This window comes from Meriones unguiculatus, chromosome 8 (assembly GCF_030254825.1).
Source record: "Meriones unguiculatus strain TT.TT164.6M chromosome 8, Bangor_MerUng_6.1, whole genome shotgun sequence".
Taxonomy (NCBI): domain Eukaryota; kingdom Metazoa; phylum Chordata; class Mammalia; order Rodentia; family Muridae; genus Meriones; species Meriones unguiculatus.
The window spans coordinates 11,417,698-11,443,108 of record NC_083356.1 but is presented as its reverse complement, the minus strand read 5'-3'; the positions used below and the strand labels follow the sequence as shown (position 1 = coordinate 11,443,108).

General features: G+C 36.9%; 1 protein-coding gene across 2 annotated transcripts in view; it reads right to left on the bottom strand.

Moving 5' to 3' along the window:
* Abcd2 (ATP binding cassette subfamily D member 2) overlaps window positions 1-25,411 on the bottom strand; it is a 40,503-nt gene that overhangs the window by 12,361 nt on the left and 2,731 nt on the right. The window contains exons 2-7 of one of the 2 annotated variants that reach the window (XM_021657287.2): window positions 25,220-25,400; window positions 19,120-19,241; window positions 15,493-15,658; window positions 14,443-14,537; window positions 10,926-11,071; window positions 1,929-2,074 (exon numbers count right to left, since the gene is read on the bottom strand). In XM_021657287.2, coding sequence (XP_021512962.2) covers window positions 1,929-2,074; window positions 10,926-11,071; window positions 14,443-14,537; window positions 15,493-15,658; window positions 19,120-19,241; window positions 25,220-25,400 — 856 coding nt within the window. The remainder of the gene's footprint in view (window positions 1-1,928; window positions 2,075-10,925; window positions 11,072-14,442; window positions 14,538-15,492; window positions 15,659-19,119; window positions 19,242-25,219; window positions 25,401-25,411) is intronic. The other variant, XM_060388796.1, reaches the window with a different exon arrangement.

Sequence of the window (25,411 nt, the reverse complement as noted above, 5' to 3'; positions counted from 1 at the left end):
TGAGTTTCATCGGTACAATGAGATAGCAATGCATCAGCCATAGACTTCAGTGAACATTGAACAAATGATATGTAACTGTTTGTACATGGTATATTCTGAACAGCAATTACTCAACAAACCGTAACTGTTCCTATTAAATTATATTCCTATTCTGTTAATAAGGTCCAGAGACTCTTCTTTTTTATTTACGAGAAAAAGAACAACAACAAAAAAATTTGTTCTGTGTCCAAGGTAAGCAGGTATGAAACTCTAGACTTGGAACATCTTTAAAATAATTCTAGAATGTCATGATTTCTAAAAAATTGAATATTTCATCTTTATCTTAAATTTCTATTTGGATCACAGGATCACAAACTTAATTAACTTGCCCATAATATGTAGAATTTAGTCTATCAAAGTATTGTGAAATTGGGAAGGTATTGACCACATGAAACTAAAGGAAAATCTGTTTTCCTCCAAGAGCAGACATCATAAATAGAAATATGGTCCTATCTTTCATGCCTTCATTTGCTTATTGTAAAGATCAGGTTATGATTCCTGTTTACTTGTTATGCATGTGCCACTGCAGTAATTGCTACACATATATTTTCATTTAATATCCTCAGAAACTTTGAAGGAAAAAAATGTATCGCCGTTTTACCCATTTTACCATTGAGGACACAGAGAGCAATGCTAATTAGGATTTGATGCTTTAACTCTAAGACCAAAGCCCATATTCTCAAGCACTGCTCTATACTGATTATTTCAAAATAATGTAATTAGTCTGGGAAACAGAGCATGAAATTCATTCATGCGCAGTTCACCCTAGAATTCTGGCTTGCTTTTTAGGTAATTTTCTGGGCTACTAAATCATATGACTTACCAAAATACTTAAAGGCATAACTATTAGGAAATAATTGGATTAAAAGCTCCTATGCATGCATATTCACACTCTTTCATATATGTCTTATTTTAAAGAAACCTCCAACAAAGGAGTTTCTATGTTATATGATCTTTTATTTGTTGTCTAAACATATATATATATATATATATATATATATATATATATATATTACACACAAATATATTAGAAAGATTATGGGACTGAAAATAAACAACTTCTGTGAGATCCACTTTCAAAAGTCACATTTAATAGAAGCTGAGAGAGCCTGGCGAGCAAATAGTTCATCATAGACTTTACATACATCTAGAATGGTTGGTGAACTCAGGGATACTCATACATTTAAATATCAAGGTCTTTAATTTGCCAGATGTGGTGTTATGGTGACTTGGTAAAAGTGTAGTGTGTCATATTACACAACACAAACAAAACCAGGATTTCAATAATGGAAAAATGAGAAATCTCTGCTTACATGCTTATGGTTTAATAATATCTATTCAAATGAAATCATAGACTTCATAGACACCTGGGACGGTCGTCGCTATTGTCACCCACTGTGACAGTTGGAATCACCCACTGTGAAGCCACCCCTTTATATCTCAGTGAGGGTGCTGCTTCTAAAGAGGGCTGACTTCCAGAGAAGGAATTGTGAAGCCCGGTGTGAAGCCCAGGAAGGACAAAACGAGGAGAAGAAAGCCAGCAGCTTTCCCAGGTGAAAATATAGGGCATCTTCTACACCACGGCAAAGTGACACCTCTGAAACCATCAGCAAAAGGGGCTGCCCACCCTCAGGCTGTTTTTGTTAGGTATTTGGTAACCAATACCAAACCCAACTTTATTTATTTAGTTAATTGATTTTTTTTGAGACAAAGTTTTAATGTAGCCCAGGCTAGCCTCAAACTTTCATAGGGAAGGGTGGCTTTGAGTTCCTGATCTTTTTGCCTCCATGACCCAAATGGCGAGATTACCGGTACACAATATCACACACAACCCAAGCTTGCTTTGTAAATAAATTTAGCCCTCCCTTAAAGAGAATGAAATACTCTACCTCCTTCTCTCTGAACTATGTGGTAGAGGTGGACACTGTGCAGAATGCATTCCAGGTCGTGGTCTGTGTAGCCTTTTTCATGCATGTCGTCCGCTGAGTCAGGGTAAATGACTTGATCCCGAAGACTTCCAAGAGACATGTATGGCCTACAAAATGCCAAGCACATGGGAATCCTAGTGTAGAGGTATGTTAACCTACTCAGGGGAACATGCTGCTGTTTGCAACTCAGCCGACGTTAAACACTCAATTTAAAGACTTACGTTATATTTCTTGGAGAGACTTCAAACTAATACCTGGTTTATGAAAACAATATTGAGATATACATATAGAAATGTTTTTGTAATAAACTACTTGATATTTTCTGCAGAAAAAATATTTTGTTTCACCATTGTGATAGCTATTGTTTGTCACCTGGACTGAAATTGTATGTAACCCAAGTGTCTGGGTGCACCAGTGAGGAACATTTTTTAAATTTATTTATTTCATTTGAAGTGGGAAGACCCACTTCCATCCTGATCTTTTGAGGTGGGAAAATCTATCTTCAATCTGGGCTACATCTTCTGGTGACAGCCTATATGAAGGACATGGAAGAAGGGAACTTTCTCTCTTTGCCCCCTTGCTATCAATTTCCCTGGCAAGTCCATTCCTTCACTGGCATCAGAGCCTACTTTTTAGGGTGTCTAGAATATACTGAAGTCCAGATGAGACATTCAGCCTCATAGAATGAACAACAACTGGATTCTTAGACTTTCTGCTGGTAGAAAGCCGTTGTTGGATTAGCTGGACCACAGTTTGTATGCCACTCTAATAAACCCCCATATATATATTTACATATATATATGTATATACGATTTCTTAATTAGTCATTTTTCTTACTTAAATCAATATCTATCTATCTATCTATCTATCTATCTATCTATCTTCATTTGGTTCTGTTCATCTAGAAAACCCTGACTAATGGAACTATATGTGATAAAGACTCTTCCTATACATATAAAATTATTTGCATTAAACACAAAGTTTGGAGTTTTTACAGCTATGTAAATAAGCAAACTGAAAGGCAAGAGACTATTAATAAGAAAATGTAAATTAAAACGAAATCGATTTTCTTGTTTATCAGATTAGCAAATATTCAACAGCTTGATAATTCAGTCAGCTGACAGGCACAGGGGAAAAACAGATGTTTCCATACAATGGTGAAAGCCCAACCTCTTTGGAGGAAATCTCAAAACTTGACATGCCATTTTTTTTTAACCCACTTCTGAGATTTTTCTCAGAGGATAGGATCTTAAAAATTCCCAAAAGGAAAACTTGCCGACATTTACCCATTGCAGTATCATTTGTAGTGTCAAAATATTTAAAACCAAGTGAAAGGACCAGGCAGGTAGAATCCTTGAATCAACTGTCTGTGCTTACTAGGAGGCACTAAAGAGACAGGCAGATACACAGGGAGTAATACAGACTGAGTTCTTTGACCATCGTTCAGCTGGAAATGAAAAATGAGAAAGTGAAGCCTGATGAAGATGTCTCAACAGCAGCATCAATAGGCTGAGGACAGATGACTTGTCCTTGCCGTGGGCTTCCTGTTGTGGGAAGGTTAGTGGTGTACTTGGCCTTCATCCACTAGATGTCAGTAGCATCACCTCAAACGTGACCAAAAAAATATGTCTACAAGTCTCTCCAAAAGGACAAATACCCCTAGGTGACAATGCTGTCCCTAGTTGAGAACCACCGGTAGACAGTATGTCACCTTCTATGAAAGGAAAATGAAGGGTGATAGAGACACACATATTTGGTTGCATCTACAGAAAGAAACAATAAAAGCAAGCCTTTTTTTTTTTTTCTAAGAAGAAAGCTTTAAACACAAAGTATGTTTTGCAGGCCAAATGCTCACTTATTTTTTTATAGCATTTATAAACTGTTTCTTTGAGAAACACATAGTGCATAATTATTTTGCAATATATTTAACTAATATTTGAAATAAAAATGTTTGTGTTTCAACTATGCCCATACATAGAAGATCTTTACAAATACAAGGGGACACTTAAGTATATCTGTTTAACTTGGCACATGATTCACTGTATCAGCCTTTAATGTCTATAATTCAGTGGTTTTTAATACATTTACAGCTCAGGTGGCCACCACTCTCAACTTGAAAATATTTTTCTTGGCTCCTACCTCCAGAAACCCCATAGCCAGGGTCAGACACTGTCATCCTGGCTGCTCCAGTCTGTTTTTCTATCTCCACAGATTTGCCTCTTCTGGGTATTTCAAATACCCAGACTCACACAATATATGCTCTTCTGTGATTGACTTCTTCCTAATGGCAAAACAGTCTCAGGTTCAGGTGTGTTAGAACGCCACATTGCATTTTAGGGCTTAATAATATTATAACATTGTATTGTAGGTGTGTGCCACGTTTGATGCATTCTTTCTTCTACTGAAGGATGTTTCATCGTTTCCTACTTTGGGGCATTATGCACACCAGTAAATAGAACCGTGCAGGCAAAGAACTTTCTAGGCCATTGCCAAGCTGTTTTCCAAAATGACTGAACCATTTCCAGCCACATTTCCATCATATATTTAGGATTTATCCTTTAGCCCTCTTTACTTTACTTTCTCATATTTTCTTACACCAGAACTGCAATCCATGTTCATTTGCTTACACACATCATCTTAAGCAGAATTTTCTTAAATTCACAGCTATGAGTGGTAACTGTAGCATTGGTATAAAGTAGGGACACTGTGCAACTGTCATGGGGTGCTCAGTAGCTACCTCCAATCCTTAAGGGAACTTTTTTTCCTTTAAATTGATGCTAGCTCCAAACACATCCAGTCTGTGGGCACTTCTAAAGGCTTTGCCCTACACAAATATTTGCCCTGACAAAGGGCTAATATTTGATGAAGTCATCATTTACATCCATGTTTCAACACACTATGCTATATGGTCTACAGAATAGAGAAATGGTTGTGGATGATGGGCTATAGAAAGGTGGTTCTGGGATGTACTCCTAATCTCACTGTTGTAGTACTGTCACTCAACTCTGAACTTGACCTAGTTTGTTTGTAAAGTCACTTATTCCATTCCATTTATCATGAGTACAGAACGAAGCAGCTAAACTAAGTAACGCGGTGAGAGATTATTTACCATCAGGTTGGTACAAAGGAAGGAACGAAGTGCTCATCATTTAAATAGAAAGTTCGTTTCTCTTGAGCTCTCTACGTGAAAACAAAGCTTAAAGGAGTGACGGAGGTGTATCTCCCTGATGGATGACTTTTGCTCAGTGCCAGGTGATCCCAAGCACTGGGAAAAAAACACGTTTTGTAAAAGAGAACAAGTAAATGCAAAATAATTTACTTTCATCAGATAACTGTCTGCTAGCTTTTGCCCAATAGTAAATTTTATTTTACTTGATGTGGTTAATGAGTAATGGGTTTCTGTGTAGACTTTAAAGATAGATCCCGTCAAGTATTCAAGTTCTTCCAGTTACCCAGAAGCCTTTCTTCTAGTTCACTGATGCAGTTTAGAGGGCTTCAATGAACTCAAGCTACTCAGGGTCGTCAGGTGCTTTCATTGTTATAAAAAAGCAGGGTCAACCTGAAACTTCACCAAAAGACTTAATGCTTATGATTTCTAAATATTTAGTATTAATTTCTTAATACTATATTTTAAAAGGGCATTTATATAAAAATTAATGCCTTTGAAAGACTCTAACCAGCAAGGTATCAAAGCAGATGCTGAGACTCACAGCCAAACTTTGGGCAGAGTGAGGGAATCTTATGAAAGAAGGGGGAGATAGAAAGATCTGGAGGGGACAGGAGCTCCACAAGGAGAGCAACAGAACCAAGAAATCTTGGCACAGGGGTCTTTTCTGAGGCTGATACACCAACCAAGGACCATTCATGGAGATAACCTAGAACCCCTGCACAGATGTAGCCCATGGCAGCTCAGTATACAAGTGGGTACCTTAATAATGGGAACAGAAACTGTCTCTTATATGAACTCAGTGGCTGGCTCTTTGATCACCTCCCCTTGAGAGTGGAGCAGCCTTATTAGGCCACAGAGGAAGACAATGCAGCCAGTCCTGATGAGACCTGATAGACTAGGGTCAGAGGGAAGAGGAGTAGGACCTTCCCTATCAGTGAATTTGGGAAGGGGCATGGGAGGCGATGAGAGAGGGAGTATGGGATTGAAAAGGGAGAGGGAGGGGGCTACATCTGGGATACAAAGTGAATAAACTAATTAATAAAAAATAAATAAAAATTTAAAATGATTAATAATCATACTAATAATTAGTATATTACATGTTTGTGTATGTTTTATATATTATTTATATAATCTAAATTAGATAATATAATGTTATATATTTATACAATAAAATTATATGTGATATATTAATAATGCATTGTGGTAATAATTAAATGATTATATTTCAAAAACAGCTAATTTTATCTAATGGACAAAGAAATTTATCTTATGAGGGCCCTTCACAGATGAAGCAAAATAATTGTAGCTTCATAATGCTTAATTTCATACTCAGATTCAAGACCCTAATAGAAATATCTGAAATATATACTCCTGCAATAAATTTTGCTTCTCCTGAGAAGGAATTTTAGTAAAAAACAAAAAACTGTAATTTTTTTTCTGTAAAATATTACATATACACTTTTAAAAAATGACTAACTGTCATAGTTAAAGTATTTAAAATAGAATCCATTCCCAATAATTATCTTTCTGGTTAATAGTTATTACAAACATTTTAGATATTTAAAATTTTTGACTTATGCTCTAATTTTTCTGTGCTAACATTTAACTATCAAATATTTTTCTTTTTGAGATAATGTATCGTTTTAGATTCTTATGTTTTTTGTTATTGTATATTTGAGACAAAGGAAGAAAAAAGGGGAGCACATTAAAAAGTATAAATCCTATCTTTGTGCTCAAGTCTCTGAAACAATAATCTAAAATGCTAAATATTTCTTCAGTTGAGCACAAATAAAATAATTCAAGCTCTAAAGAAATTAAATTAACAAGAATGATTTAAATAAAGAAAAGATGGAAAATTTACAACTATGTAGTTTAACTGGACAATGCCGATAAAAATTCAACAACATTTTAAAACTTTAAGGTACGGGGAGTGTACAGTTGAAGAGTGATATGCCATTTCCGCAGATATGAGACTAACAGGCAGGAAGGCGGGGCAAACCATGACTACTCACTGTCAATCACAGAAAATTGCACAGGTTGAACCAATCATGTCATTAGACTTTCTCATGCACAGCAAGCGCAAGATGTGAGTCCTTAAAGCTCAACATTCTTCCTAATATTCTTATGTTTATTAGCAAAACAAGAGGCTGCTCACCTCAAAAGAGATATTTACTGTTATAAAAATCACATCATCCACCTTTGTGCATCTAATGCTTATAAACAAGGAATTAGCCTCCAGAACTCTGTTGAGCCTTCTTCAGTGTTTACGTAATTTCCTTCAGAAAGAGCTGTTAATTGACAGATATTTCTCCATCACAAAGAGGATTAGGCAATGTACCCGGTGCAAGTAACAGAACAGACAGATGGTTCATAGTGTGAGATGCGGGCAGACTTGCCAATAGAAAGGAAATCTGTCAATCATTCAGTTTTGGGGGTGAAGCTCAGTGAGAGAGAGTGTGTGCTCAGCATGCTTGAAGCCATGGATTCAACACGAGCTCTACCCAACCCCAGAAAGAGTGTCAGTTTAGTACAACCCTTGTAAGTCCAATCCTTCTCTCATTTTGCTAATGTTTTATTTGTCAGACTCAGAGTCATAGATAAACGGAACTTATACAAATTTTGAAATGTGACTGTTGGGGGGGTCTAAATCTGCCTCAGATTGCTTGATGTAGTACATGGACATGTAATTTTGAGTAATAAGTAGCTATTTGTTAGCACTTCTCTCCTGTGAGAGTTCTTCCAAGGAAGAATAGTGAGAGCAGGAACATTTGAAGTATAATCCCATGGTAGGTTGTGCCCAACTATAGACAGCTGCAGAGAAGAGAGTGTGAAGCATGCAAATGATCTCCTGGGGATTAGCTAAAGCAGCATAAGGGACCACAAGGCTGCCATTCTGTCATTCTTCCTTTCCCCTTCCTTCCCTATATGTTCTCTCAAATCCCATATTTCAATTTCTCCTTTTGATGACTGCTAGTTCACTGGCAGTGCTGATCAGCAAAAAAAAAAAAAAACCTAAGTAAACACACATAAAGCTGGCTTTGGGGGCTGTGACCAGTGCAGAAGAAACTCACCAAGGAATGACAATGTGAGTAAAGGGGCCATAAATTAGTGAAGAAATGAAAGCAAGAGTAGAGGTCACACGCGTTTCATTAGAGGCTTTGGAAGAAGAGAAAACACAGCAAGAACAGGCGAGCTGATGCAGCAGCCATCTGATTAAGGAGTACGGTAATATCACACGGGACATTCAGACTCAGTGGCAAAGTCTGTGAGTATGTTTCCAGGTAAGATTTGAGCAAAGCCCCAACATCTTGCCCTTCATCTTCCTACAGAAGCACAGTAGACAATGTACGTTTCAGATGAAATGTTCTGTCCTAAAATCCTACAGATGCTCCAGTTCTTATAGTCTGTCAATGATGAAGATGGGGTGAGGGAAAATAGTTTGAACCCAATCTGCACAGAACAAGCCTATATTTCTGCACTGAGGTTCAGATAGCCAAAGCTCTGGTTTTTATTATTAACGTTGCTAAAGCATTAGAAGACACCAACTGGGAAAATACTGGGGTGATTTCACAATTTCTCAGGAATTCATGTTTCCCAATTTAGAAACTGAGCCAGAGTAGCATTTTTGTTTGGGTCTCTGTGTGTGGAGGTTTGGTTAAAAAACAAAACAAAACAAAACAGAACAAAACAAGTGTTTATTCTTCTCTGAGCAGTTTTATTTTGATTACTGCATAATTTAAGAAACCCCCTCTCGTAAAACCTACTCCGCTTCCCCCAATGAAGGTAGAAATGCATTTTTCATTTAATGAATGCATAAAGAGATCCATCCTCTAAGAACAAATACTTCAACCACAGTGATTAGATGTAAAATCTGTTTGATGATTTACAGAGTTTATACTTAGGCCTCAATTCTGTGTTGGTTTTTCTGCCAAACTAGTAGTAAGCTTACATTCCATTGCTGGAAAGTAGTGAAAAATTAATCAGTCACTTATGTGATCATCTGAGATCACTCACTGACATATTTTAAAGGAGGCATACTGTTACCTTCTCTTACATAACAGAATCTTATATAATCATCCCAGAATTTAACTGAAAATATCACTTTTAGAATACAAGAAATAAATGCTACAATTAGATTTTCTTAGTTTACCTTTGTATTTTAAGTAAATGTTTAAGCAAAAATGAAAGGAATGTGGCTGTATAATATTTTAAGTATAAATATAATCAGCATGCCTTTACATGCATATAATTAAGGTAAACTGACTTAAGACAATAATCACTTAAAGATTAAAATATAGACTTAAAGATTAAAATATAGACTTGTGCTTATTTTTCGCCTTCACTAGGTTGGAGTTGACTTTTTTGCTTAGGCAAGAATACATTTCATAAGAAAGTTTCCTAATGACTTCTGTGTATTGTAAAATACACCATGGTTATTTCTTTCTGAGAGTAAAGGTTAATTCAGTCTCTTTCATAAACTTGGCCATTTCTTAGAAAACTTTTGTCCCTACATCACATGTATATTCGAGAAGTGTTTTCTTCATATAATATGAAATATCTAATGGGTAAAATGTAAGCTTTTCTATGCATTTTTACTTTCATCAAGAATGTTTTTGGATAGACCATTTTTCTCATGGTTCTAGCTGTTATAGGTTAAGTAAAAAATTGAAATAATACTACTTAACTACGTTCACTTACAAACCTAAACTGAGGTTTCCCAAAGACAGAAAAGAAACGATGTTTGTGGTGTCACAGGGCATTGTGGTTGTGTTACACTCAGGTACCAACAATTCTGGCAAGACTGAACATTTTCAGCTAACACACTTCTTCACCTCCATACACACCAGGCAGCATTCTGCTACTACCACTGTGAGTCTTATTTGAAAGAAGACAAATCCACAGGACCCAGTTCCTGCGTATGGTCTAAGAGCCAGGCCAACTGGCAGAATGGTAGCACCATTTACCAAAAAAGAGGGGTATAAAGTGTGTGATACTGCCTAGACCTACATTCCCATCCTAGGTTCTCTGTTGCACACCAGCCATCTCTGATCCAGAGAAAACACTGTCTGCTTAAACCAGGCGACACACAAGGTGACTCAGGATACACATGTAATGTAATGTCTGTTGAACCTGGATGACACTTGGAGAAATCTCTGGGCTAGAGGATCTTATCTTTACAACTGATTTCCTATCACTCACAAAAAATACTCCAAATTCTCAAGTATAGAACCTTGTGTTTAGGTACTTCCGTGTTGTTATTAGGGTAAATAGACAAAGATTTTGGGATAACAACCTGCTTTTCCATGCTTATCTTATTCTTAAAACAACTTTAATTCAGGCAGTTAAGATTATTAATTATCTAGCACAATCAAAATAAAGGCTTTTACAGGGCTGTTAGGCATGAATGGATGATTTTAGGACACATGAGTATATGTAGCATGATAGAAAGATCTGTATAGAACCTATACTGTATTTTTATCTGTAAGAAGATAATATGATATCCACTTATTCTTTGGAGCCATTTATTCTTTCCTAAGACAACTGAAGTCTTTTAATATTCTTAACATGTTGTCAAATCTGAAAATTATAAGAAGTGGCATTGATCCAGAATCTATTATATTCAAAGGAGTAAGACAGAACTTGGGGGAAAAACTGAACTCATCCTTATTTCCCCAATAGTTTCTCTCAATGAAAATACCTTTAAATGAGCATAAACCAAAGAGCCTGAGAAATTAACACAATTCAAGAGCAAAAGCAATTGTCTTCATTTGATGTAAAGCACGTCTTACCTCTGTGGAATATAGAACATATGTTGGGGAGGTGGTTTATACAGGACTCCTTCATACACAGGCCACAGGCCACTTAAGATTCTGAAGAGAGAGCTTTTCCCACAACCATTGGGGCCAGTTATCAAAAGATGCATCCCTTCTTCTACCTAAAGTCAGATATAAAATTGTAAGCTGCAATATTTAATAATCACTTCATTTGGTAGCATTTGTAAGTATTTTTTAAAGCACTCAATCATATGATAACCTTGAATAGTAAAGACAGGGTTAGAACCTCAAGTTTGGCTTTGACTATTCTCTGAAGCTAAAAGTATCACAAAATAATTAACTGCAAAGAAAAATAATTTTTTTTAGAATGAACACTGGCTCTTCAACACTTCAACTAAGATTTGTTTTTCATCAGATCTACACACATGTAGAGAAGCTAACTACACACTAAAGAAGACAAATAATGAGGTTTGAAGTAAAATTACATTTTATTTTAATTATATTACTATCTAATTAAATTTATATAAAATACAAAAGCAAATGTAAGCTTAATATACTATAAAGCATATTTATTCAAGGAGCCAACTGGGTTCTTAATTTTGTACTTTAGTGTCTGAAATGCTACAAAATCACATAATCAGAGAGAAAAGATTATTCAAATTCTGCTTCGTTCACAGTGTAAAAAAATACACTTATGAAACCAAGACAGAAGAAAGCAAGGAAACTATAATGCAGGGTATGCCTAGGCTTGAGTTTAAACATGTATAGTTGAGTCTCCATATTCATGACTCCGCTTCTGAGAAATCAGCCAACTGAAGATTGAAAATACTTGGAAAAATAAATGGTTGCATCTATATCAAATATGTACAGAATCTTTTTTACATATTCTGTATAAAATTGCACATAATGGATTTTAAAGCTATCAGATTGGGGTGTCATGGAACCCATCCCTCAAGGATATTTAGGAAGACTATATAACATAAAACATTCCCCTGTCTATGTAAGTGGAGATCATATACTATTCACTGGTAAAACAAGTTTTATTTATTAATCACTTATCAGGAGCTCCCCTTGATTGTTCGTCTTAGTTATCTATTAAATGTAAACAGTTAGACCTCGTGACTTTTCATTCTCTTCAGTAGGGTGGAGAGGTTGCCTTCCTGTCTCCCTTGCAGGGCATCATGAAGAGCAAGAGCAGGAACACTGCTTACCAATTTGATTTGATTTATAGTTAATGATGCAAAAATAAAAATAAGGCGAAGGGTAAGAGGTACACATGGACAGGATGTAGGTGCAGATGCACATGTATGAACATATATTTTCACTGAGCGGATAAAGACATCCATGTTCCCAACAAGCACAAGACACTGCCAAAGACCAAAGACAGAGGGAGAGGGATAGCATTCCAGAAAGTCATGTGGAGAGCTCCCAGAGCAGGAGCTCTGCCTCGCTGCTTCCCTTCCACTAGACTCTTGACGATGGATGATTGCTTTGATAGACGCATGAGGACTCTCTGAAAGAGTATCGGAAGGTACATGCCATGGTGAACAGTACATTCACAGAATGTTGCCAAAACATCAATTTCTGTTAGGCGTACTTAGAAATTTAACAACTTTTAAGGTGATAATTGAAAAGCCTTTTAGCATAACTTCTCAGCAAATACTGAGTGTGAGTTAAAAAAAAAAATCTCATACTTCGGATTTTTCCCCCCTAAGTCATAATTTTAATTTTGAAGACCAACAAAAGGATAAAAATTATTTTCCTCAACAGGTGTGTATTTTCCAATCAATACTGAAGAAACACAATTTTTATCCAATTCTAGGGATATTAGAATTAAAATACAAGTTCCAAAGTCAAAAATAATAGCAAATAGTATGTTATAACAATGTGCATCTTCATATCATCTTAAAAATCTATATGAGTCTTCCATTAGATTATTGTTTATTTTACACAAGAGACTGAGCTCTGAGTTTTTCTTCGGAGTATGATGGTTCTACAGTGACATGGTTAAAAGACAGCAATATTCAACCTTTGACGTCTATCTATTGAAAAATGAAGGCAACAAGAATCAGTATTCTATTACCAAAACTGACCAATGCAGCAACAAAAACACAGTTTTGTTCTTTTGTTTTCCAGAGTGAGGATTGAACTAAAGGCCTTTGCATGCCAGGCAAGCACTCTACACACTCAGCAGCATCCCCAGCTAATATGCTAAACTATCAATAGAAAATAAAATATTACATATTTTCAATGAGTAGCTAATTGGTACACATGCCAGAGCCTAATAATAAGACCATTCTATGGGTTTATAACGGAACAATAAATCTCAACCAAACAATTTCTCTTTAATTTATTAACAGGATTTCTCTGTGTTCCAAGCATCTCATCCTTTCCTTTCAACTTCCAGTAACTCTGTTCAATTGCAAATATATCTCGAATAATGAAGCCTAGGTTAAGATCTATTTCAGAGTCATTCGTATTACAATGTTCCTAATTTGATTATGAGGACTGATCATGCCTTTGTTTAAACATGGCTCAAATGCCTTTATTATAGTTGATATGGTTTGAATCAGAAATGTCTTCCATGGGACATTTCTGTTGATCACTAAGTCTCCAATTCTAGTTCATTTTGGAAGGTGGTGGGAAGCCTTGGACTTGATTCCCACCTGGAGGAAGGAGGTCAGCGAGATTGTGTCCTTGGGCCTGACCTTTATGTATTCTCTTTCTCTACTTGCTACCTTGCTTTCAGTAAGGACCCTCATTTCTACATTTCCTGGCAGATGTCCAACTATATACCTCAGGCCCCAAGCAATGAGGCAGCTCAATCCCAAATAAACTAAATACTTTTTTATAAGTTACCAGTGTAAGGACATAATGACATAAGTAACTGATACAACATGTTTGTCATCTTATACCTAGCCTAAATTGTATGTTTAAATTTCACAGGGCCTTGGGCTTACACAGTGTTTTTGTATTTATTAGTTTTGTAATTAAAATATAGGACGTTAAATAATTTTCAACCGAACTGAAAGCTCAAGTTGAATCAACGAATCTTCTGATTATTTAAGGGCAAAATCAAAATTAGAAAACACATATTAGTAAAACTGAATTTGATAATGACCTTTAGGAAAAGGTAATATTTCAGAAAGTATGTGAAAGTATAGTTTTACAGATTTCTTAAAAAGTTTTTTAAAAGCTAAAATTCATTTCCAGATATTAATTTCTGAGATTTCCTCTTGTTCTCCAGAGCTACTTGATTGGCTCTCATTGATCTGTAATTTGTTTGATTGGCTCTCATTGATCTGTAATTTGATTTTCAACCAGGCACTAAAGCAGCAGAAATCAAAGTTTTCTTTTCTCTCTGCTTTTTGAGGAAGATACTGCTTCTGCAATTGAGCCACTGTGCATACCTTTTTGATTTCCCCTTTTCCACACGCTCCTCTCCAAGAATTTAACATAAGGTACATGAATTCTGAGTTGTTTTCTATTAGTGTGAGGCCAACAATCAGAAGATTCTTGAATATCATCTTACTTTGAAGTTCAGCCTGGAAGCCACCACTTCTCCTGCTGGTGTAATTATGGGAACATTTTCACAAATGATTCCATGATCCACATCAACAACTGTTCCTATAATCAAGGAATAGTGGAAGTTACAAAGGCTATCATAAGTTACTTCTTTTTTTAATTTTATTTAGTTTTATATTTATTACAATTGATTCACCTTGTATCCCAGCTGTAGCCCCCATCCTCATCCACTCCCAACCCTACCCTCCCTCCCTATTCTCCTCCCATGCCCTCCCCCAGTCCACTGAAAGGGGAGGTCCTCCTCTCCTTCCATCTGACCCCAGCCTATCAGGGCTCATCAGGACTGGCTGCACACAGTTGCTTCTGATCAACTTGAAGAATACTACTACAGAATGAGCAAACTCAATTATAAAGATAATTCTCATCAGTAAGTCATGGGAAAAAATTAAATATACATGAACTCAATTTAATACTATTTATATTTTTAATCTATTTAGAAGGCCTTTCTGATAAAAAAATAATTTTATAATCAAATATCAGTATCTTTATCCCAGCAGACTTAAACTATATCAAATGTAACTTAGCCACACAATTCAGTTATTCCGTTCCCCTATTTCCTATAAGAAAAAAAAAATACACTGTTCCAAAAAAGGAATTAAGAAGTGATATATTTCAACACAGGGTAAACATTTAGAAAAACAGAAAAATGAAAAAGGAAAAACATATGGCCCTAACACTGATTCTATTTATTAGATCAAATTTTCAAAGCAGATAATTCATCCAGCCATATGTGCTGTCTCCAAATACAATGCTAACATATTTTCCTGACTATGAATGTCATATTTTCTTCTTAGTGCACTATTTATCATCGCCACTCCGACTGCAACACTAACATTGGAGACTGCTGTTTCAATAATGGTTGTCATTTAAATACTAATTTCTTGTAACTACTAAAAGCTGTTTTCTAAAGAAGAAACATTCAGTTCTTTTCATAAGATGATATTAAAGTGTACGGAAAATGTAAAACAAAACAAACAAAAACTCTGCAGTTTATTACCTCTGATTTCCAGGGTGTCACTCACGGGTAGTTCCATGTTACCTCCACTCTCTTTGTGATTTTCAGGCTCCTGAGTGGCATTTCTCTTATAAATGCCTCTTTTTACCTCATCAAAAACCCAGAACATATTGTATACTCTAGCAGTATAGCCTGCTAGTTCAGTGATCTAAAATCAACATATAAGAAAGAAGTTAATATTGTCATGATAGACAACTCTATAAAATTGTGTAATATATAAACTAAAAAAATCAAAGCCTACAATAAACTTCTTGATTTGTTGTTAAAAATTCTACATTATTGTATATGATAAAAACAAACAAATAAAAACCCCCAATACATTTGACTACTGAAACAGAGGCAAGGGGCTTATTAAGGACAATAAAGGGAGAAGACAACAGCACAGCTGCCATTTGAGTTGTAAAACAAAACAAAACAAAATATTGATTTACCTCAGTGTTCAAAATGAAATGAGAAGATTTCATGATATTAATGAGTCATGGGGGTCTTTTAGTCAATTTGTGATTTGGTCCACTTAAATAAAATGGTGGTCCTTTATATTTGTTTTTGAGTCAGAGTCTTGCTCTGCAGCTCTGACTTACCTCAGAGTGACAGAAGTGTGCCTGCCCTGCTCTCCAATCCCCGTTAATCCCTGCCTGGGGTTAAAAGCCTCCATTTACCATTACCATCCCTTTCCCTTTTTCTCCTATTTAAAATAGATTATCAGGCCGAGTATTTACCCTAATGGTAGAGCACTTGTCTAGCTTAATTGAAGCCCTGGACTCATTCCTCCATAAAGACACGTATATATTCAGAGAATTTGAAACAGAACGATGACATTAGCTCTAATTCTATTTACTAGTTATAATTTTAAAAAGCAAACGATTCATTCAGCCATATGTTCTGTCTGCAAACATTACCCAAAGCATTTTTTTTCCCAAAAGGAAGCAGCATCAACGAGCCTGAGTGTTTAAGCATGTGTGGCTGTGAGCATCCTAATCAGCAGAGTACTTTTTCTTATTCATAAATGACTGTTTCTAAGCCAAATGTTGCCAAAGTTCCCGTCTGAGCCAAGGGATACTGGTGCTAGAGGGAACACACACATTGTGAAAGGGAGCCCCGTGAGAGGCATCAGGACCTTCTTAAGGTCAGCCAGAACCACAGTCCAGATTATTTTCAAGCCAAATATGATTTAAACGCTCAAGGAAGACTGTAAATATGTGATTTTTTTTTCTACATAAGATTATGAAAGAAGATGAAATAAGATTGTTCTTTAGTCCACAGAGCTCCACAGAAAGACGCTTGGCTCTGGTTCTGCCAGATGTCCATCTGGGTCAAGCTCCTGCTGTTTTTCAATTATGCCAGAACAGCTTGCTTTCAGGGGGCAGTGAAAGGTAACTCGTCTTCTCCATATCATTTGTCTCAACAAAAGAACTGGGAAACTGACACCGATAAGTATGCATGTCACAAAAGATGTCTCCTAACCGTCATATGTAGATTAACACGGCGATGCTGGCAGATGGTTGAGACCTTCATGCGTAAAAATCTTAAGCAATAATGATAGGTGTCAGTGTCACAGGCCTTCTTCTCCTGAAGAGAGTGCTGTAATTTGACCATTTATGGATGTATTTTAATGTTATAACTATCTAAAGGATGGCTCAAGTTCTTAAAGAAAGTCTCACATTCTTAAGTACAGGCAAAGAGCTCTCTCTTTGGTTTAAAAAAACATGGATTTAAAAGAAACTTGGGTTGTGCTAGTTAGGATTTCTACTGCTGTAGTAAAACACCATGACTAAAAGCAACTTGGTGAGGAGAGGGTTTATTTTATCTTACAACTTCCAGGTCACGCATTGTCACTGAAGGAAGTCTGGGAAGGAAGTCAAGGCAGGCACCTGCAGGCAGGAACTGAAGCAGAGGCCATGAAGGAATGCTCCTCACAGGCATGCTCCCATGGCTTGCTTAGCCTGCTTTCTTATACAACTCAGGACCTCCTGCTAGTTCCCCACAATGGGTTATGCCTTTCCACATCTGTTATTAACCAATACAGGAGTCCACAGACTTGTCTGCAGCCCAATCTTATTGGAGACATTGTTTCAATTAAGTTTTCCTCTTTCTAGATTTGTCCAGCTTTGTGGCAGGTTCACAGAAACCAAGCAGCCCTTTGGGCAAATGTAAATATTAGCATAGAAAAAAATGGAAATTACAGATAAATTCAAAAGAAGCAGGATAAACAGGTAAGCAGATTAGGATGGATGCTAATCTGAGAGTATTCCAGAAGACAAAAATGCTTTGGCATACCAGGGGTTGTTTGTACAATATAGAATCCTGAATATAAAGGAGGCTTGCTCCCCTGGAGCTAGTATAACAGACACAATGATTTCTTTTCCTGTCACAAGGGCACAGGGCATCCAAGAAGTGAACATTTTTAAATTCAAAGCATACAAGGTCAAGATAATGACAAACAAACTCATTTACCATTGAAGATAATCTAGAATGGTTAAATGATGGCCTTTCTGTGATTTAGCACATTTTAATGTGAGATGGGTAAATTTGTGTCATTTAATTTTAAAAACAAATATTTACTGCTTAATAGTAAAATGAACTACATGGAAAAAAGACTATCTCAAAATCTGTATCTCCAGATTATTAAAATTACTGTTTTAATTTTTTTAAATTGCACAGTTTAAGTAAATGGTATGGAACCATTGGCTCTATGGTGAAAAGAAAATTCAATTCAGTAGATCATCTCTGTAAGAAACTCAGAGAGCTTGAAGTTGTATCATACTCTATAGGTTAATATAAAAGATAAATTTACAAGGGTACTCAAGCAATTCATATCGCTTTATCATCTACAAGATTAGTTAATAGAACTTTAGCAATATCTGAATTGAAAAGTCATTTTTATCTTAAGCTAGTGATAGCTAAAGCTCTTTTTTTAATCATTCTTTTTAAAAAACACTTATTAGCCACATACTTAAGTATTAGAATGGATGCTAGGAATAGAAAAATGAATGTGATGGTTATCAAAGAGCTCAGGGTAAGGTACAGGGGAAAGAACCATACTGTAGTAAGGTGACAGAGACAAAGAAGCCCACATACATGCTTCAAAGATGGCAGACTTCATCAATGGAGGATGAGCAAAGTTTGCAAGATATAAAGCTGGTATTATTAACTAACACCGATTGGGTGTTGAAATGCATTGACATTGTACCCCACATTATGAACTTTTTACAGTATACAAAGTCATTGCTGTCATTACCCCAATTTATAAGTAGGGAAACAGGGGTGGGGAAGTGGGGATCCAGACAGATAAGCTTGAGGAGATCACGTGATTTGTAGATGATGTACTCTGGATGGAAATTGAGCCTGGCCTCTACAGGCCAGACAAGAGCCATATTTTTTTCCTCTTCATTTAAAAGCGATAAAATCACGCTTGTAAACAGGAATAACAGAGCACCTCACTTCAGAGTTGCTTCCCTTGACCTCAATTATCCTCTTGACAGTTTTGAGTAGAGAGAGGGAGAGAAAAAAAAACTGTTCTTAAAGTGCTATGCATATTTTATAATTCACACTTAACTTTATTTTCAGATCCTTTCATATTTTAAGGAAACTTGCAAGAAATTCAAATACCTCTTTGTACGAAGACATAATCCTTTCAATAGCATCAGCTCCAGAGGCCAGTAAATTCCGGGCGGTGGTAAAGGCCTCTGTCCGGTCACTCACCATAGCTTGCTTTGGACCGTCCTCTAGATCTAAGACAAAATCCCAAAACTATTGAGTTTTCTTTCCCCAAGTAACTGTCTTATTTTATACCAATAAATTATGGCTAAAATAACAATGTTTCATAACTATCAGCGATTTCCTAGAAACAAACTTCATTGTTATTATCATTGTTATATATAACAAATACCATATGTGTATTAGGTTTTGTCAGAAGCTTCCTTTTGCATTACTGGTTTAGACCAAGACTTAGCACAACTGATTCTATAGGCATTGGGTTGTTTCCATTCCGCTTCCTTTCAGCCTTTCCCCTGTCCAACTTTTTCTGTTACTATTCCAACTGTGTAATAAACTCTCCTGACATTCTCAATAAAAGCACTAAATAGAGGGAGCTGGGACAGTAAAGTGCTTCTGCAAAGGGATGACCTGAGTTTGGATTCCCTGTACTCATACTTTTTTTAAAGAGCTGGGAATGGTGGTCACTTCAGCACTAGAACAGGAGGGTCTCTGGAGCTCACTGGCCAGCCAGCAAAAATCAGTGAGCTCCAGGCTTAAAAGAAGAAAAGATGGGGTGGAGTTGCTGGTGAGATTTTACAGTAGGTAAATTCACTTGTTACCAAGTCTAATTCCAGACTCTGCTCCCCAGATCCTGCATGGTAGGAGACAAACAACTCCCAAGAGCTGTCTTCTGACCTCTACATAATTGCATGCACTTATACATACACAGAAACACATAAGTAATAAATGCATGTGTGCACACATGACACTTTTAAATAATAAAAATACTATTTTAAAATTTAAAAGTAAGTAAACATGAAAATAAAGGTGGAGAGGTATCTCAAGATATGCCTGACATTGACTTCCGGTCTTCACACACAAGCACCCATGTGCACACATGCACGCATGTGCACACATGCACCCATGTGCACACATGCACAGGGCCTTATAAACATTTATATACACTACATGCCCTTACCCTTACACCAACCTACTAACAAAAAGACAAAAACAAATATGGTATGTTTTTTAAAAAAAAAAAAAAACAAACAGGAATTTGAACAGGGCTGGCCCTCATCATTTTGATGTTTTCCTCCTTTCTCAAACGTTTTCCATCCTGTAGTTCAGCTGAATCGCCAACATGTCCTGCTCTGTCAGTCCTTTAGGATTTACACATTTGATTTCTTCTCACTATGTCGTCCAAACTGGCCTGGTCTTTAAACCGTGGTCCTCCAGCTCCAGCCCCGAGTACTAGGATTACAGGTGCACATGACACGCCCGGCTCTAGGTATTTTTAAAATACATTTAAAATGCATAATGAGTTGTAGATAACGGCAAGAAAAATCCCATGGGATTCTCAGCCAGCTACCAAAACAGTGAATCCCTCTGTGGCCTAAAACTAAGACAAAGCTTGGATTCTGACCATCTGGCTCACTGTCTCAACTGATAGCTGGGTTTTATGAATGTGGGTTAAAAGGGGTTTGACCTTTCACTGACAACCTCTGTCAAGAACAAAAACCATTTGTGCAGATGGACCTGTGGTTGATATGGAATCATAGCTCCTGTATTGCATTGGCAGATTAATGCCTTCTGAGTTTTCTTCATGCTTTTAACAGCAAGATAAATATTTCCCCCACAGTGTGTAACTTTTAAGCCAGCTTGCTCTTTGGCAGCTACCATGGAAGCGGTGTCAGTAGCATTATCTCCCTGATAAGGCCAGGTCCCTTAGGGTCAGAGATATGAATCCCTGGCCTGAAATGCTCACCTACTTTATGTCTCAGCACATTTGTTTCTTTAGTGAAAAGCAAAGTCACCACTAACAAGTTTTCCTCTAATCTCTTTCTCTCAGGACAAAGAAAGGAGATACGCAGCCTTAAAATAATAAATGGAAGAATAACTTAAAACTAGGATGTTTCCATATCCGAGGCTGGCCCATCAGTTCTCACTGTCAGCTTGCAGAGCAAGTTTCAGCGTGGTGAGCTGTGCAGGAGGGAAGGCAGTATAGCGGGAGTTACGGTGTTCCCCCATCCCTAGCGTTCCAGGTAACTACCAGTGTGAGTTAGACAATCCAGGAGATTACAGGCCCGAGGCCCTCTTCTGAAGGGAGAAACAGCATGTTCTAGGACCAATTCTGTTTTACATATGAATACCCTATCCTTACTATGAATGTCCACTCGACATTGAAAAAGGGTGGCCTGGTGGAGCTATGGCAGTTTTGCTTTTCTTTTTCTCCTGCTGACAAAAATTATACAGGTTCTTTCTCCTAACCAGGTAGTTCCCTACCTGCCCAGTGCTGTGACCCTTTAAATACAGTTCTTCATGTTGTGGTGACCCCCCCAACCATAAAATTACTTTTTGTTGCTACTACTGTAATTTTGGTACTGTTTTGATTCACAATGTAAATATCAGATATGCAGGATATCCAGTACAAGACCCCTGTGAAAGGTCACTTGACTCCCAAAGGGGTCATGACCCACAGATTGAAAACCAGTGCTCTAAAACAGTCTTATTTCTGACTCCCTACTCACTTTCAAATCTTTGCTCCCTTTTAACAGCAATAACGGTATCAGCAAATATCCATTAATTATTTTCTATGAGCAGGCACCGTATTAAGTCTTGTATCAATCTTTATGACAATCCTGCTAAGTTCCCCTAGTTTGGATATCAAGAACTTGAAGCACAAAAAAGCAGAATGACTTCCTCAGAGTCACTTGTAAGCAGAACTGCCTCCATTTCAGCCCAAGCACTTTAACTCCAGAGCCCACAGGCTGGGAATGTGGTATATCCTAACAAGAATGGGCCACTCGACCTTTCACCCCTGCCCAAGGATTGTCTCAAGACATACCAGTGCATTACAACTTCACAGTAACTCTGAATGATATGTATCATTATCCACACAGTTGAGAAAACTAAGGCCTATAAGTTTATGTAGTGTTCCCAAAACTTGGTTAACTATGACATCAGGCCAAGGTTCCCCCTTCTCTCTTTCTCTTCCCACTCCATACCCCTTTCTTCATCTATATTACTCATTCTCTTTTCCATATACCTACTCTGTTTCATACTTTAAAATTTATATTTTAAATTTTTAATTGTGTATGTGTCTGTGGGAAGAGAAGGGTATGTGCATATGAGGAGAGACGCTTTCCATGCAGGCCAACAAAGGATGTTAGATACCCTGAAACTAGAGTTACAAACACCTGTGAACCGCTGAATAGGGAGGCTGGGAACTGAACTCTGTAAGAGTTCAGGTAAGAGCAGCAGGTGCTCATACTCACTGGGCTGTGTCTCTAGGCATTGATTCACCCATTTGTCCCACACTTTCTTATGCCTTGAAATGTATAATACCAAGCAATTATTTTATCTGTAACACAAGAGACAACTAAGTCATATATATACATATAAAGAGAGAGAGAGAGAAGGGATCTTTCTATGTAGCCCTAGCTGTTCTGAAACTCACTTTGTAGATCCAAGATGTCTCAGAACTCACAGAAATGTCTTGAATACCTGCCTCTGCCTCCAGAGTGCTGGAGTAAAAGGCTTACATCACCATGGCCAGACTTAAAATTTAAGACTGGATTAAAGACTAGGACATAAAATTTCTAGGCCTTCAATCTGAAAGTGATATCAGTATCATTAAAAAAATTATTTCCACTGAATGGAATGGTATTTTCACTGGGAGTCAACTATATTAAGGAGCATGAGCATATATGAATGCATATAGCAACCTTGAGTTCTATAGACTTGGAAACAGTCTCAAATATCACTCCCCAGGAGGGTCCATTTCTCTTCTGTGAGGGTCTTAAGTCACCCTTTTGCAAGATGTTTTTTTTCTGGAATGTGCTTTACATGATATTTTGTTTCACTTATAACTCCAGCATAACATGTTTGTTTGTTTTTTTTTTTTAAGCTGGTACTGTTAGCTTTTGTAGGGTTTAATTTTAGACATCTCATTAGCTCTTGGCAAGTGAGCTAGTTAGCTTCATGGCCTACATGTTTACTTCTTACTAGCCTCAATGGGGTTAATTTGTACCATTAATAGCTGCATTTTTTTTTTCTATTCGGTGTGGATTGCACTAATAAGACCAAACACTGCTAATGGCACTGCTCTTGTTGGGACTATCTTTAATGTACATTAAATATAAACCTTTTGATGAATGTTAATTAGTTTAAGAAATAACTTTTTCATTTATGTTTTTCCAAATTTCTTAGCAAAACTAGTCTTAAGGGTGTATGTTTTTCAGTGTCCTCTCTTTCACTCCTTTAGGAAAGTAGTTATTTCTTTACAAAAGGATTATGTCTTGAATACTATTACCAAGAATACCTTTTACATTAGAAACTTAAAGTGATTTCTTGGTAAATTCGAACACATAAAAACAGATAAAATTCAATTTCCCTTCTACCTATTGGGCAGCTTTCTGGTGGAGTAAATTCATTATGTGTTTAGGACTGACAACTCACAGTCACTGAAATGAACATATTTAGCTTAGTAATGACTCACATTTGACAATTTTTAAATAAAAATGGTTTAAACCCTTGAAGCAACTCTAAAAATTAAAAAAAATATATTTTCATTTGTTTTTATTATTACCTCACTTTAAACAATAGCCATTAAGACCTAACTCTACATAAACAACTGTAAAATACTACAAATTCTCTTCCATGTTTGTTTGCCAGGACTCACTATCACACCTCAGGTGCGAAAGCTACGTACTTCATAAGCGTTTCTGTGCTACGTTCCCACAAAGCACTCCGAAGTAGCCTTTCCTGATTCATCTTTCCACAAGAAGGACTCAAAGCCTGGAGAGTCTGATGTGACTAAGAGGGTCTCAGCAGGACTCACGGGGGCTAAGTATGAAACCAAACTCCATTTCTCTTGAAAGTCTGCTTTAGTCTCACTCCTCAAAACGCACAATTCTGATCAAGTGGTTCTACAGAGAAAAGGGATATAACAGAAAAATATCCTTCTTCGTCAATTAAAGCCATCTTTTGGTATCTGTGGGGAATAAAGAGGCTGGTTCAGACCCTGAAGAGTCTGAGATCTACCTATGCCAAATAGCCTAAAGAAAGTACTGTAGTGATTACAAGGTTTACATCACCTTGTGTTCTTTAAATCTCTCCAGATTTTTGCAATACTTCATCAAACACAGAGGCTGTGGAAACAGTCATTACACTGGATTCTTTAGGGAATAAAATGTATGTGTTAATTATGGACAGGTTCTCTCTATATCTGCTTTAAACTCCTATTTCTGCTGTGTTCTTGGCTGAATTCTTGAATGTGAACCTATGGAGGCTGAACTCTAATTGTGACTCCTTCATTCCTACCAGTAAAGACAAACTTTCACACAGAAAGAGAATGGGAACATTGCTCTTCTTGCCCTTCTCTTTCACAGTTACACCAAAAGAAAAAAACAAAAAAAGGTTGTAAAAACTGTAGAGACAGGTATAAGGTAGAATTACTAACTGCAGTTTGGTAACTCTCACCCACGAAACATCACCAAATCACGCCTTAGGAAAGTGTCTGCGTTACTAGAGGAGAACTCACTCCAGGACACCTACATGCACCCCAAAACAACATTCCTGATGGTCTAAAGTAGCCAACCAGCTTTCAAATCACGAGTCAGGATAAATGTAGTTATAGAAAATGTATATGCTTAACCCATAGGATGTTAAGAAGAAAACACAAGGTGTGCTCATGTCATACCCTTTCTGAAGATATTGATTTGTTTTGTGGTTAAATGTAAATCAAAATGTCATTGAACAATGTAATTAAAACTGCTCCAGGTAGACTTCCAGAAACACTATGTCAGGAGACCTCCTTGGTAAGGTCCTTTGAGCCACCTGTTGCTTCTTTTGTACTCATGGTCCCATTTTTGAACGCTAAAAACTACCACAGTTTCTGAGTACAGATAACTACAGATAATGGCTGTCTACACAGAAACACATGTAACATGCAATGGCATCTCAGAGAAACACTGTTCAGTGTCTATTTAAGATTAAGCATGAATGTTATTACCACCATCTGCAAAGCCTGTTGCAGTGATAATAGGTATAGCCACCATAATTAGTCCACAGCTGCTCCACACATATTTCATCAAGAACTGTTCTATCATGATGTACCATAAACGCTTGGATAAAATAAGGTTCATCTGATAAGCTAAAGCCTTGTAACTTTTCTGCAGTTGCTTCATTTCTACCTAAAAAGGGA